The 15,639-nt window shown below is 37.8% G+C and overlaps 1 protein-coding gene across 4 annotated transcripts in view; it reads left to right on the top strand.

Annotated features, from left to right (window-relative positions):
* LOC112463756 (synaptotagmin-7) overlaps window positions 1–15,639 on the top strand; it is a 165,628-nt gene that overhangs the window by 48,199 nt on the left and 101,790 nt on the right. For 2 of the 4 annotated variants that reach the window (XM_025030300.1, XM_025030299.1), the window contains exons 1-3: window positions 1,208–1,371; window positions 7,450–7,600; window positions 11,430–11,674. In XM_025030300.1, coding sequence (XP_024886068.1) covers window positions 7,499–7,600; window positions 11,430–11,674 — 347 coding nt within the window. In that variant the 5' untranslated portion in view covers window positions 1,208–1,371; window positions 7,450–7,498. Of the gene's footprint in view, window positions 1–1,206; window positions 1,372–7,449; window positions 7,601–11,429; window positions 11,675–15,639 lie in introns of those variants that run through there. The other 2 variants (XM_025030302.1, XM_025030303.1) reach the window with 2 other exon arrangements.

Below are 15,639 nucleotides of genomic sequence, written 5' to 3'. Positions count from 1 at the left end.
AGAGAGAGAGAGAGAGAGAGAGAGAGAGAGAGAGAGAGAGAGAGAGATCTTACAATTATAGAATGATATTTACATCATATTTATATAAAATTACATTTATAAGATTGAAGCTTAATCAAGATGTTCACAGATTTGAATATTCATACATTGAAGAAAAGTATGACGTCTGACAAAGAAAAATTGAATTAAAACTTTCTGATCGCTCGAAGAGGCGAGAGAAACGCTTGCAAATGCTAAAGGTCAGTCCCATCGCATCGCATTGTGTACGCGTTTCAACGTTTTCGCATTTTTTCACGTTTCGAAAATTGCAAATTTTCTCTCTCTTTCTCTTTCGGATTCACGTATTTCAGTTTGTTCCCAAAATTTGTAAAGGAAGAAAAAGAGGACCGTCCGCGTGCAAACTTGAAACCGCTAATCCCATTTACACCGGAATGCGTTTCCGAGAGAGAGAGATCTCGGCGTTTCGAATTCTGACGGGCTCCACTCCCGTTCCGTTTGCAAAATCCACTCTGTCCCCACGTGCAGAATCCGCTCTGACGCGGCCCTCGTTAGCATACGGATGCACATACGCATACGTAAAGGTGGCAATCGCGTAATTGGCTTTTCGGCGGCGCGCGGGCGAGCGGCTCGGGGAATGAGAGCGAGAGAATGCGGGTGGGAGGGGCGGGAGGAGGGACGAAGTCCTCTGGGTTTTGCGGCATGGGGTTACGGGGTAACGCACAGGGGGGCAACAGCTGGTCTCGGTGGTGGCCACCGAATGCGGACGAGCGTTTCCGGAGAGCGCCGAACCCGCCGTCGTGTTGTTCGCGATTCACCTTCGAGCATTCGGTGGACGGCGAGCGGAGAGCGGAGTGCGCAGCGGAAGCGGACGAGGACAGAAGCACGTCAGGGGTTGAATTGCGCGAGGGTGCGGAAAGACGGAAGGGAAATTGGGTGAGAGCGAAACGGGAGGTAGATAGCGTACGATACGATCGAGCGACGCGCGGCGGTAGCAGCGACGAGAGTAGAGAGTAGAACAGGGTGGCGGGAAAGGGGGAGGGCGTTTTGCGCGTTTGTTTCTTTAAGGCGGGCGGCAGCAGCGGCGGCGGCGGTAGCGCGAACCCGCTGCGTTTAACCCCGCGGCATTTTCTCACCGTCGCGTCGCACCCATCCCGGGTAGTGGGTAGTAGGGGATGCGCTATCGGTGCGCGCGATAAGTGCCCCGGCGGCGGCGTCTGCGTTCCACGTTCCCGTTCAGAATACATTCGTGTTCCTCTTTCGTTCGGTTGCGGCGGCCGGAGATATACATCAGATCGCTGCCGTGACGTTCTTCCGCCCCATCGTCGACGGCGCGCGCACATACGTGTGCACATAAGAGTACACGTCGCGCAGGTTTGAATCCGCGTGCGTGCGTGCGTGCGTGCGTGCCTATCCGTGTGTGCGTGCGCGAGCGTGCTCTCACGATCGTGTTGTGGGCTACTTATCACATCCGATTGTGACACGCAGAACGATTTGATACACACGCCCGGCGCAGCACACGCGACACTCGCTCGTCTCCACCCGGCGAACGCCCTACCGGAAGTGGAGCGCGGGGTTAATTACGTCGTTGAACCCGCGCGCCGCCGTCGCGGCTTCCGTCTCGATTGGGATCGTTCAGGTTTTATTTTCTTCAGGGGGCGAAAGCGCTTGGCGCGAAACGGGTGGTGTTCCTGTCACCCGCGCGCGCCTTAATTGGCTCGCCAACTCCGTATTTTTTTTCCTCCTGGCGGAATGCCAGGAGTCGCGGCGCGGGCGGGAGAAGGCCGGTCGCAAGGAAATTTGTCGAAACGAATGCCGAGCGCGCCCGAGCGAATGATTGCTCTTAGATGCATATTTCTGCATTCCTTTTCTGCTTGCGGAAACGGAGACGCTGGTAGAGCAAGATGTCGAAGGTTCATCGCTAATAAAAATTCTTCTTTTTTTTCTTGAGATGTTTATTTTGTGATTTTATAGAAAACGCGTCGGAAATATCTTAACATTTTTTTTCTCATTAAAATAAATAAAATACAGATGTATATATTTTTTTTCCTTGTTTGAAACCATTAGTATATATTTCTTGGAGAAAAAATTTTAGTGGAAAAAGCTGAACGTTTGAAACTATTGAATTATTTAAAACCATTAGCGTATTTTCTTGTAGGAGAAATTTCAGTAGAAAAAGGCCGACACGTAGCAGACAGGATTGCACGCATTATGTTACGTCTTTTGCTTCTTATTGTTATGACTTAGAAACATTTTTTGAAGAACACCGTCTTCTTCGAGAATTATGGAAAAATTCTGTTAAAATTTATACGTCAATCTTCAGAGAGTGTACTATATAATATACCTTTTTTGTCCAATAACTCCTGTTTGCGTCATTTTCCAAAGAATATACTGCGTAACCTTTATTTTCCAATAACTTTGTAACCTCCGTGTGTTTAAGATAATAATGTGTGTTTAAGATAATAATATATTTATCAAGTTCTATTAAAATAATGAAAAATCGTGGTATTGTTTTTCAAATATAGTTTGGAACTAGAATTTTATAAAGTTTAAAATTGATGCTTTTTATTTTCAACGTTATAACGTAACGTAAATCTTTAATAAAAGAATTTCTCTTACACAATTTTTGCTTATAAAATCCCAGTGGTAATTCGAAAGCGTGTATCGGATATATACACTGAGGAAATCTACAGCTGTTTGTTATTACTCGCACCTCTGGGATCTCATACGAAAACTTTAATAACGATAAAAATTTATGTATGTCTATTTCTATATTTTGTCTTAAAGCACGCAAAATATAAAATTGAATTTAGTTATTTAAAAAACAATTATTTTAGAAAATCGTTTCCAAGATTTAATAAATTTTTGCCAATACTGTTATATAACTTTCATAATGTCTGATTAAAAATTTTTTCTTTAAAAAGAAGAGAGCGAGAAAAAAATGTAGTTTTCAATTAATTCTCGTTAATGAGATTACTGTTGTTATAGCAAATGATAATTCTCGTAAGGAACAATTGGCAGAGATAATATAATGGAAATATTTGTTTTTATAAATGTTAGTTTATTAAATATTAAGTTATTTAAATTAATTAATTAAAGTTTAACTGTATATATACAAGGAAGCAGCTAAATCTGAAAATCTATGACGTAGTAAGAAATATAGATACCAACATTTTTTTTTCTTAGATTTGTAATATTTTTATTTTATAAGTTTTATTATAATATTTTTTCAAACGTGGAATATTAAATATCACGCTTTAAGTAAATACTGCATCTACGAGCAATCATCGAATCGAAAGAGATAATCCGACGACCATAATCTTCCCGGTGGAACTTTAATTAGGACTGCATCTTATAACTTACCTTTATTCGCATGGTGAAATGCCAGGAATTGCGCTGGAATGATTTACGGGAGGAAAATCTCGTTTATAATACGCTGCACCTTATCTATTTTTGTCGGTGATTTATTTTCGTTTCGGTGATTATTATACCGCATCTTGACGGCTTATTAGGAGCAACGAATCGCTTTCACATTCAAAATTATGGTCCTCGTGCGAGCGTCACCAAGACTTTGCGTTATATCTCATCTAGTCAATCATATTACCGAGAAAGTAATTTTATTACGTAATTTGCGATGCTAATCATAATTGATGGAATGGGAAGAGAAATCGTGTATCAACGGACTTTTCAAGCCTCTGTTAATCAATGTAAGCGTAATCAGAGCAAATAGTCGTCTGTATTATGAAAAAATATGTTAAAGTATGTAACAGTAAAAATTTCTATCGAACAAGAGTGATCTAAAATCGAGAAAAGCCAAAAATTTTTAATTTTAAAGTTAGTTTCGGATTGGGGGGAATTCACAACCCAAAATTTTGTACACCAATGCCGATTTTTGGCATTGCTGTAAAACACTGCCGACATTTTCGTACACTGCCGACAATGCTTAGTCAATACCTACAATGCCGTCAATCCTATATATAAATAATATAAAATTAAGGCAATGCCATGCAATTATGAACACTGTCGCGTACTGCCCATTATTATACGTCAATGCCATCTCTATCAAGTTAACCCCCCCACTATTGCAAAAAAATCCGCACTTATTAAAAAATTTAGTGCTATTTATGTGCTGTTGCTCTAGTCCGGATTTTGTTGCTCAAGCCGTTTAGCAGGAAACGGCGATCGAAATGGGGGGGGGCAGCTTGTCGTCATAATAAAAAACCTATATAGAGTGCTCAAATCCAAAAAACAAATACACCAGAATTTGTTGCTTTTTTGTTGCTCCAAGATAGCGTGAAAACATTTTTGAAATATAACGTTTTTTTAGAAAATACGGTAGGGGAGACCGGGGCTAACTCGACACCGGGGCAAACTTGACACTAGGCTTTTTGGCAATTTAAATCTATCGTAGAAACTTGCCTTTCCTATTGTAAATGCGTCTTTATGTGCCAGTATTATCAACGGAATTTGGTAACATTCTGAGTTATAGTGTAATTTTTAACGCGACATAAGCGTTTTTGATAGTGAAAAGTAATTTTTTTGATCTCTCGAAAATGGTCTACTCTTTCATCGAGCTTTCGGGCAAAACTAAGCGACGTACAGCAAAATTTTCTTAAGCAATTTTGTACCTGAAGGAACGCTCTTTAAATGTGTACCATTAAATTTGTTTGAAAATTTTAATTAATTGTTGAAAATTGCCTTTAAAAAAATTGTGTCGAGTTAGCCCCGGTCTCCCCTACGTAAGTATATCCGAATACTTAACAGACAGCACTATATTGACTACATCTTAAACAACATTATATTTCCAAAATATTTTTACACTATCTTAAAGCAACAAAATAGTAACAAATTCTGGTATAAACATTTATTCGATTTGAGCACTTTATATATTTTTTTTCGCATGGTGAGGGGTCAGCTTGACACAGAGATTCTAGCCCCACCACATACTAAAAAACACATATAGAGTGCTCAAATTTAAAAAAACAATACACCAAAATTTGTTGCTTTAAGATAGCGTAAACAAATTTTCAAAATATAAGGTTCTATAAACAATGCCACTAATAAATACTGCATCTTCGACCTTTATCTACAACTTCGATGGCTAAAAACTAAGTAAAAGAATTTGTTGCTTGGCTCTTTTTGGTTTTAAAGTATTCTATGGACCGTGCCCTATTAGAATATGCAACTTACGATTTTGTTGCTCGCCCCTAACTGCAAATAAACAAATTATTTATTTCCGCGTCGGCCGTTATCTCGTTATCTACGACTGTGATGGCTAAAAACTAACAATAAGTAAAAGATTCTTTTACTTTATAGTTTTAAGACCAAAAAGAGCCGATCAACAGATTCCTTTACTTAGTTTTTAGCCATCAAAGTCGCAGATAACGGTCGACGCGGAGATAAATAATTTGTTTACTTGCAGTTAGGGGCGAGCAACAAAATCGTAAGTTGCATATTCTGATAGGGCACGGTCCATAGAATATTTTAAGACAAAAAAGAGCTAAGCAACAAGTTCTTTTACTTAGTTTTTAGCCATCGAAGTTGTAGATAACGGTCGACGCGGAGATAAATAATTTGTTTATTTGCAGTTAGGGGTGAGCAACAAAATCGTAAGTTGCATATTCTGGTAGGGCACGTTCCATAGAATATTTAAATAACAAAAAGACCCGAGCAACAAATTCCTTTACTTAGTTTTTAGCCATCGAAGTCGTAGATAACGATCGACGAGGAGATAAATAATTTGTTTATTTGCAGTTAGGGGCGAGCAACAAAATCGTAAGTTGCATATTTTGATAGGGCACGGTCCATAGAATATTTTAAGACCAAAAAGAGCTGAGCAACAAGTTTTTTTACTTAGTTTTTAGCCATCAAAGTCGTAGATAACGGTCGAAGATGCAGTATTTATTAGTGGCATTGTTTACAGAACCTTATATTTCAAAAACTTGTTTACGCTATCTTAAAGCAACAAAAAAGCAACAAATTTTGGTGTATTGTTTTTTTTTTATTTGAGCACTCTATGAGTTTTTTAGTATGTGGTGGGGCTAGAATCTGTGTCAAGCTGGCCTCCCATGCAAAAAAAAATATATAGAGTGCTCAAATCGAATAAACGTTTATACCAGAATTTGTTGCTATTTTGTTGCTTTAAGATAGCGTAAAAACATTTTGGAAATATAACGTTGTTTAAGGTGTAGTCAACATAGTGCTATCTATTAGGTATTCGGATATATGTATTTTCTAAAAAAACGTAGGGGGCGTCCACTGCCGTACTGCCGAGTCAATGCCGGATAAAATTCGGACACTGCCTTAGCAATGCTATGCAATACCTCCTGCACTGCCACTGCCACATGTCATTATTACCACTCCCCAACCATTGACGACAATGCCGTCAATATTATAGGCCACTGCTTACTTTTTTCAGTCCACTGCCGAAATTTTGTACACCAATGCCGGCTGTGAATTTCCCCCCAGTTTCGGATATATCAGAGAACTTATGATACTTTCTCAAAGCAGCAGGTATTCCGTTCTAAATGAGGCTTAATGCTCGCCAATATAATGTAACCGCGAAGATTAATTTCAACGACCTCATTTAATTTTAAGAGACTCTCGGATGCTCTCGGCGCGGCGCTCATCTTTCAAACTCGACGAGTAATACATTTTTTGCCTATTATTTTCGATTTTCTTTCCGTGTTCCACAGTTCTCGAAGTTGTAAAGAATATTGGTATTGATACGTGATACAGAGTTTAAAAGTTTTTGAAATACACTAAATTTTGAAGTTATGACATCGTTGTAACCGATGGGCACGAAACTTTTGTCGATCTGCCAAGTATTACTTTTTCAAGAACGGAAGGTAGTCTCGTAACAGGGCAATATTTGTCTATATTGTGACACTCCCCAATTTCCCTGACCTTGTACAGACTGTGGCTCAGAGTTATCATTCATCTTTCCTAACTTTTCAAGACGTATAAGTGAATAATTTGCTTGTTACAATTTGCGGGATGCTATTTTGTTTCAAGAAATATTACTATAAATTATGTTTTATACCATTATATACATCATCTCGAGCGGAATTATTCATTCGTTACGCATTTAAAAGTCAGAAGAGTGACCCAATGACGTATTAAGGGAAGTTAAGCCTGGGGGGATGGTAATACCACAACCAAGTTCTCAAACTATCCGAAAAATTTGTCAAGCTAAGAGAAAGGTATAATCTTTTGGCCAACACGCGTTTGTTTGTCTTGTAATATCTCTTCCCTTGCGTATTTAAATTTTCAAATTATCTATGGGTTACGTGAAAGAACTACATCCGTCCCGCTTGTTAAATATTGTATTTTAAGCACGCTCCTGGGGATGATAACTTCGATCCCATTCTGCATAATTTAGTTCTAATGATGGAGTTTTGAAAGAATGCTTTTTGGCGAAGTCGCAGGACTTTAAAAGGCTTATTAACGTAGGTGAGAGTTTCGCTAAAAATCAGTCTCTAATACCGCAAAGAAGGGAAACATGGTATACATGGGACTCGCGGGCCAATACTTCTTGGAGTTGGATCCAAATTTCAATGGTCCTCCTAGAGCAGTCGATGCAGCAGTCCGTGCCCGCAAACTTGTAAGTAATAAATTTGCACGAGCAAAGTTATTTAATTATACAGTAATAATGTATAACGTGATAAAACGGTGGCAATAACGCTCCATAGCTTTTTGCTTAATGGACCTCTTTTCATCAGATAAATGTATTTACAAACGAGACATCATAAATTTTTTAAGTAGCATCTTTTAGTCATTTACTGTCTTACGTCAAAGCGTACTTTACTGTTACTGAAAGTTTTATGATGCTAAACTACTTCTTACTTAATGAAAATTTATTTTTAATTCATGTGTACTTTGTTAGCGTCAGACCGACTCGTGTTTTAATATTTTTGGATTATAAATATATACGACTGATGAAACTTGCATCTATTTTTTCTTTAAGTTTGATTTGTTAAAAAATTATATCTTGAAAATTTTTTATCTGCCGGAAACTATTACATTTTCGTCCACTTTTTCACTAATCCAGACAGACGTATTCAAGAAACTTTTTTTGTATCTTATAAAGATATTTTAACTGAAAATGTAAAATAAGTAGCTTAAGATAAAAGTTTATCATTGAAAGAGTTTATACAGAATGATATTTTTAATACAACGGAAATGCTTATTCCATCGCATGAAACTGGAAATATTTGTAAGACGCTTTGTTATTTTACCTTCAAATATTAAGAATTACTATGTATGTAATAAGTTCTAAGAACGCAATAGCAAATCTCTTTCGGACATTTTTTTTTAATACTGCAAGTTTATCATATTGATTACGGATGTTTTGTACATTTCGGTTTTTTTTAAATTTAAAAGATAAGTCCTCAAAGGTCCTCAAAGCGTAAAACCATAGTATTTTTAATTTTTTACATCGCGTAATACAATTTTCAATTTTATAAACCATGCTGTAACATTTATCGTAATCCGCTGTGGGGTAACAACGAAACGAGACGTGCCACGTGCTTAATCCTTTGTATTCACACATTTAATATACATAATCCTCTTCGTTTAATTCAAGTGGACATTTTATTCCATATAACTTTTCACCACCGTTATGTGTGAAGTTTTTCATGCAATATTATTTACATGTACTAGTGATTGTGATATTAAGGAAAATAAATTTTTTTATTATATATGGACATATATATACATATACAATATATAGATATGTATCACTGAAAAATGTTCCACTTTTTTTCTCATTTTGAGAAATTAAGAATTTATGAAAATACTTTATTTAAAAAATTACTCTATATTACAGATACTTTTTTAAATTACTTTTTGATTTATAATAAAGAAATAAATTCGAAAAAAATTAATGTTATATCAAAATAGTCAAGCATTTATATTTTATAACATATACAACCGTGTATGACATAATACTTACTTATATCACTATGGCACAATTGTCACATCAACCGCAGGACATCCTGTGTAACTTATCAGCTTTTAACGGACGAAAATGCCAATTGTGTTTGTTGCGCATTTAAAATTGCCTGAAAGCCATCGTTGATTAGTCACGGGTGATTGTGCTGTATTTGTATTTTCTGCGTCCGCAACTGATCGCTTTGTCGACCAATAATCGCGTTTCGATGGGCCGCGTGACGTAACGGATTTAAATAGTACCTCTCGCGGGTGAATCGCTTTTCATTCCGCGACGCGGTTTTCGCCGCATTTGCTTCCGAAGCACGACCTGAACGTTAATGAGACGGCGCTGTACTGCATTATTATCGCATACCTTTTCCCTATTCACACTCAACGTTCGTCAATATTTCTGCAAGGAGAGCAAAGCTTAATTTACATTGCGTGTAAATGTGCTGATGTATAGCCACGTGGAAAAGACGTTGATTATATATTTTATCAGCGTGCTCCGGGGAGTAGGAGGGAGGGGGAGGGGCGTGTTTAATCGACGTCGAACGTTTATATCGCACGGAAAATCGAGAACGCTCGACGAACGTCTAGCAGCACGTTAGTGTAACTCAAGAGGTATACGTTACAAAGAGGGTCACAGCGTGCCGCGCTTTTGAGACTGATATATGGGGACTGCTCGTTTTAAGCCATGGTTTTTACCTCAGACGTTGTCGAACATAATGCGTATAAATTATGGTCACGTGAGATACGAGCAGGAGAGAAGTGTCTCTAGAAAAGACGTCGAGTTTCTAAATGTGCATAAATTTCGCTGTGTAATTATGTTGTCGGAAAAATTGCAGCCTCCATTTTATTAAATCAAATCGACGTAATAACGTCTCTCGTTTGGAAGCGTTTAAATTAACAGCGAAATATTGAAGCCTCTGAAATGCCCCGTATATTTTTCGTATTCGTGTCACCCGTTTAAAAAGATAAAGTAAAACTAATTTACGAAATATCCTCTAACGAGAAGCGAAGCTATATTTTGATTCTACCTTGTAATGGAATGAATACATCTCTTGAATATAAAAGAGTATTTAATCTTATAAATAAGAGTGATGATACCGCCTTAGACGAAGGTGATCATTCATTTTGGATTAGAGGAGAGAATTTATGCATTAAGATTATTCTTGTCGCGTATAATGCGAGAAGATTATTAGTGCGCTTAGAATAATTTACAGGTATTTTTCAAAAAGCACGTACTTGACAAGAGAACTTTCATTAGTTATGATATTAGAACTATTAAAGCAGTTCAAAATATCTGGTTTGTAATATTCTTTTTAAATTGTTCAAATTTAAAGTGCATTTTTTGAGATTTTTCATGACTTTTGTTGCAATATGTAAATGATTAAATTGATCAATTTACTCTTTCCATCTTTATTCCTTTTTTCCAAAGATATAAATACGTAATATTATTATATTTTTATTAATCCATGCCTTGCGGCTTTGGATGGACTTCGTACAATACTTTGTTTTACATTGTTCTCTTTTCACATTTAAACTACATCACATTATAAAAGATATAAATATAATATACTGAAGTGATAATTAATCTAGTGATAAGCGAATACGATTTGTAAGACGCGAGACGATGACATTTTGTCATTTTCGCATTGATGTATTGACGTAGTGCGCGACATACCGCAATGTGCAGATCGAGGCACAGGCATTCGGGAGTATCCTAATCAATCGGCATCTTTCGATCGAAACGTCACGTGCTTTTATCTCGTATCTCGTACGTGGCCTATCCTCGCCACGATCGAGGTTTAGCCGAAATAGTTGGCGCGCGTGCACGTGTAGATACCTCAAATTGCTAAGGCTGAATCTCATTCGTGCATGGAATGACAGGACGGGTTTGGGTTTATGGGCGTAACGTCTAGCCGAGCGCGATACCTCCTCCGACTCAATAGTCGGGGGGACTACATGTATAGTACCGTTGTTAAGGTGTACTCCGTATTGACCGGGCTCGCCTTGGCTGCAGCGGACTCGCTGACACCAACCGCTACGTGCGAAGTCTGCAAATGAATTTTTCGGACGTGCTCGACCATGCTAGAAAGACACATTCTCGTCATCGCGAAGGCCATCCCTAAGGATCTTTCTTTTCTTTTTTCTTTCGCTCTTTCTTTCGAAAAAAATCCCACATCTCTGATGTATTCGCCGAGTTTACGACATCATTTCCTTTTATAAGGTCGAAAACGTTCCTGGTCTCTCAGGAGTCTCAGGTCGCGTATAAACGTGGGACCGGCTCGTTACGTTTTATTCCTCGAATTTACGAAAACGACTGTGGAAAGACGACGTAACGACGGATCGTGCCGCGTCCTGAGCGCTAGTTACGAAACCTAATTGCCCATTTCGATTCGTCAAGTTACCCTTAGTGTCGTAAGAAGGGAATGATACAGACACGAGTGATGTAAATGTGTCCGTTTCTCAATCGATTTGCGTTTTCTTGTGCATTCCAGGTGGGCATGGAACGCCGTGACGTCATACTGACAGCAGTTTTCGGAACAGTCGGTGCTCTCGCAATTCTAGTAGGACTCGCATTAGCAATGTGGCTCTATCTACGCGCCAGGAAGTCCAAGCAGCGGGACGACGATCTCGAGGACCAAAACGATAATGGCGATGGCTCGAGCCAGCAGCAACAAACCACTAAGAAAAATGGCTTTCTCAACCTGAAGACACCCCTGATCAGCACGAAGGCTCTTGGGTAAGCGAACTTTCCTTTCTGCCAAAATAATCGGGCGATTGGTGCCATGATCCAGTTCTGAATTTGGCCATTTTTTCGAGAAGTTTTTTCTTTCGAGGAAATTGATCTCTTATCGATATTAGTGTGATATATATAAAATATAATATCTTATATTTTATGTATATTTTCATATTTTTATCTCCTGTTCTTTTATATGCTGCATTGATTAAAGGCAAAGCAATATCTCGACGTTTACAAAAGAATAAATAAATACACTCTACGTTGACTTCAATGAAGGCTAAACAAGCTACAGTCATTACGCGTTCGTTATTCTGTTTTTGCTTGTTTGCGCGCGAGTTTGTCGCTGTTGCTATTCTAAATCACTTGAAGATACCGCAATGTATTCATAACTTGACAAAGAGTATCATTAATTATCTGAGTCTTACATCTCTTCGTACGTTTCTTCTTACGACTATAAGGACGTCATTCGTTCTGTTTTATCGCGCAAAATCGAGCGTCGTCTTTATTGTTGAATTCGTTTCGGCCAGTAGCTTCGCCAAGTGAGGACGAAACGATATTTTACAGCGAAACGAGCAGCAATCGTGATGCGATTAATGGAGAATCTCACGTTTAATCCTTTGCATAATCGAGCTTCGCGCGATTTATCGTCGAACGTTCTCTATACGTGCGAGGTGAGAATCGTAGATCGCTTCGTTATTGTCTGAGCGCCGAGATACGGCGGCAATTCTACGTCGAAGTAGTATAGCCGCGAATATTAGTCAGACCCGGTCTGCGAATATCAGCAGCGGGTTGCCTGTCGGTAAGTTTCCCTCGCCGGTAAGAGCGGTTATCGACGACAGAATGTTCGCCGCGAGCGAGAGACCTTTTTGTTTCTCGGGCCTGGATAACGGAAACCCGCGAACGCGTCAATAACGTACCAGCGGCACGTTATTGATGGACCGTTACCGTTTATATCGTTGAACGATATTCTCGACATTCCTGGCGAGGGTCGTTCATCACGGGATCATTTATTACTGTCTCTAGCCGAGTAATCAAGGAGATCTCAATTCATTACGCGCATCGCTCGACACGGCAAAGTCAAAGCGAAACTTGCCGTTATATTACCAAGGCAACGCTCGTTTCGAAAAGTTATTTGATTCCTTGAATTTCTGATTATTGCGTAACTTCACGAACTATGCGCCGAGATTAACACATACTTCCGACACTCGCTATTAAATGGCACCGCGCAATTACGCTCCCCTGTTATATAATTTGCGACCCGTGATGCAAAATGCACATTTTTAGCAAAATTGTTTAATTGCACGACATTTTAGGGAAGTTTTTAGGAATTTAACAACGGTACAATAGTTTTGTCGACGTTCGTATTGCAGCGTCAGTATTATTAATTTTGTGATTTTTTTTGATGACTTAATTATATTAATTAGGCTAACTGTATGGTTAGAGATATTAAGAAATTTAATATCAGTATTTGCTCTCAAAGACTTTTAGTTGCATGAATTTACTCCTTCATGTCAGATTGATATCAAATTTCCTGTTACTACTAAATTATGTTTCCTAAGACCGTTTTAGACGATCTATAATATTAGATTTCAAGAGAGATTTCTATCTATAATCTCTTACATGCCGTGTATTTTGATATAATTTGATATTTTAATATACATTTTATGCTGCTTTTTGATTCTTCAACTGTTTTTTTTATTGTATCGCATAAAATTATAAATAAACTCTGAATTTTGAATTATAATATTATAAATCGTTTAAAAAATAAATTTTAATATGATCTACTTCTAAGAAGTTTTAAAGCTTCCCGGTGAGATATAATTCGTGTAGAAAAGATAGAATTCAACTTATAATTTTTTATATGCTGTGCGTAAAATAATAAAAAGATATTTGAAGGCTCAAAACTCGCACACACACATTAAATATACACATATATCAAAATCGATGACATTAAATGGGTTTCGTGCAACGTAAACTCTGTGCAGAGTTTGATTCCGACCGTATTTTCGACATTCGCCGAATATAGCATTGTTATTATATGCTCTTTTTTTATATAATCTGTGAACTTATTTTTGGCGTAGTTATTTCATTATACGCCGTTTTGGATAGTTAATAATATCCAAGAAAATACAATACTTTTATTTATTGATATTCGTATTACGATGCCAACGTCATTAATCTTATGATTTATTTTCTGAAGGCCACGACCATCCGTTAAAAATATTAAGAAAGATGTTAGCGTAAAAGCTTCTAATTGCTCATGCCAGGTTGACATCAAATTCGATGTTATTTCGTTACGTTTGCTTCTAAAAGAAATGTACATGAATTGCTTTTAAACATTATCCAATTAAGAGAATTTCTGTAATATAACGCTACCTCCACCAACTATGCACCGAGATGAATATTTTCGAGATTAATATATTTGCTAAATAACGTCGTACCAATTACGCTCCCCTCTTATATAGATAATTTTTTAGGGGATTCATTATGACGCAACCAGTTTTGATGATATTCGGGTTATAACACGAGCTTCATTAATTCCGCAGTTTATTATTCCCATGGTCGGCTGTCAATTAGGGATATTAAGAAATTTAAATATTAGTATTTGCTCGGAAAGCTTTTACTTGCGCGAGTCCACCCCTCGTGAATTGACAGTCCTTTGTAATCCTTTGTAATTCCACCCCTCGACGGGCATTCGGCCGACCTCTGTAAATAAAGTTGGGCCTTTCTCGACGCGTTTATATGGAGCAACTGGAACAATCATTAATGAACAGTTCACGTAACGTGCTTTTCATGGCTACTTCAACTAGTGTTTTTGTTTGTATTTTTTTTTTCCATTAGAAATAAGATACACATATGATACTGTCAAAGGCGCGTGCTCGCGCGCGCCGTATGATTGACAAGTATAGAATTCCTATTCTTCTCTCTGTAATATAATGTTAAATAACGATAAGCTATTCTCCGATTTCCAAGCGAACAAAACTGTTTAACGTATCTCTTGATATTCGCAGAAATACCCGACATTTTCAAACGTTAAAACATTTTCGATGTCGATTATTTTGCAACAAAATAACGACACAATTGAAACTTTATTTCTTCTATTCATACATATTTCAATAATAACTTGTAAAATAAATATAAATATAAATAAGCATTTCAAGTTAATTTGGTTTCATATGCGAAAATAAAAATGCAGGAGAAATGGAAATTTAATTTTTTACTATGGCTTGTTTTTTCTGTTTTCAATATTCTTTCACATCAGTAGGTACCGCAAAAATGCGCGGATCACTTATATTTTCGCGAGAGTGTTTCGCGAATATACTTACGCACAAAATCATAATATATTCGCAGATTCGGTTTTATGCCAAATATCAATGAGAGATTACCGAACGCGGGAATAGAGACGATAATCCATTTAAATCGTATTGGCGATTCGATTATCAAGACATTTGCATGCGATTCGGTCCGGGAAGCGCGTAACTGCGGAATTTTCCACGACAGAAGGTAGAAACAATGGAGGTAGCAATATACAATTTTCAATGGCTGTCGAGATTGTGGCCCCGAGTGTATGCGCGTTTTAGAAATACGTTGTGACGTTTATTCTCGAGCTTTCTAGTATAAATCGCGATGGAACAAAACGCGCGCCATATGAATAGCTCGAGGCGGTATATATAGCTGATCGAAAAGTAAAAATCGCTTTCGAATTTTATAATTCATTCAGCTGCTCTGTAAATACGAGCAACGAATACTGCTTTCCTTTTCGCAAAGCGATATATTTTTGCTTTTGAACTCCATTGCGCGGAATTTTACCTCTATAACAGCTCGAGATTAGCAACAACGACGTAGGCGTCTCGTGGTGAATTTGTATGAATGACGCTGCGCGTTACGCATTTGCTTCCCTTTTGCGTGGAAAATAGCCGGTTACAAATCAGCGACGGACTAATCCAGAAATATGTAGTAAATTA

This window comes from Temnothorax curvispinosus, unplaced genomic scaffold (assembly GCF_003070985.1).
Source record: "Temnothorax curvispinosus isolate PA1 unplaced genomic scaffold, ASM307098v1 QBEX01013630.1, whole genome shotgun sequence".
In the NCBI taxonomy this organism is placed as follows: Eukaryota; Metazoa; Arthropoda; class Insecta; order Hymenoptera; family Formicidae; genus Temnothorax; species Temnothorax curvispinosus.
The sequence above is the reverse complement of the archived record's forward strand: the minus strand, read 5'-3'. Positions and strand labels throughout refer to the sequence as shown.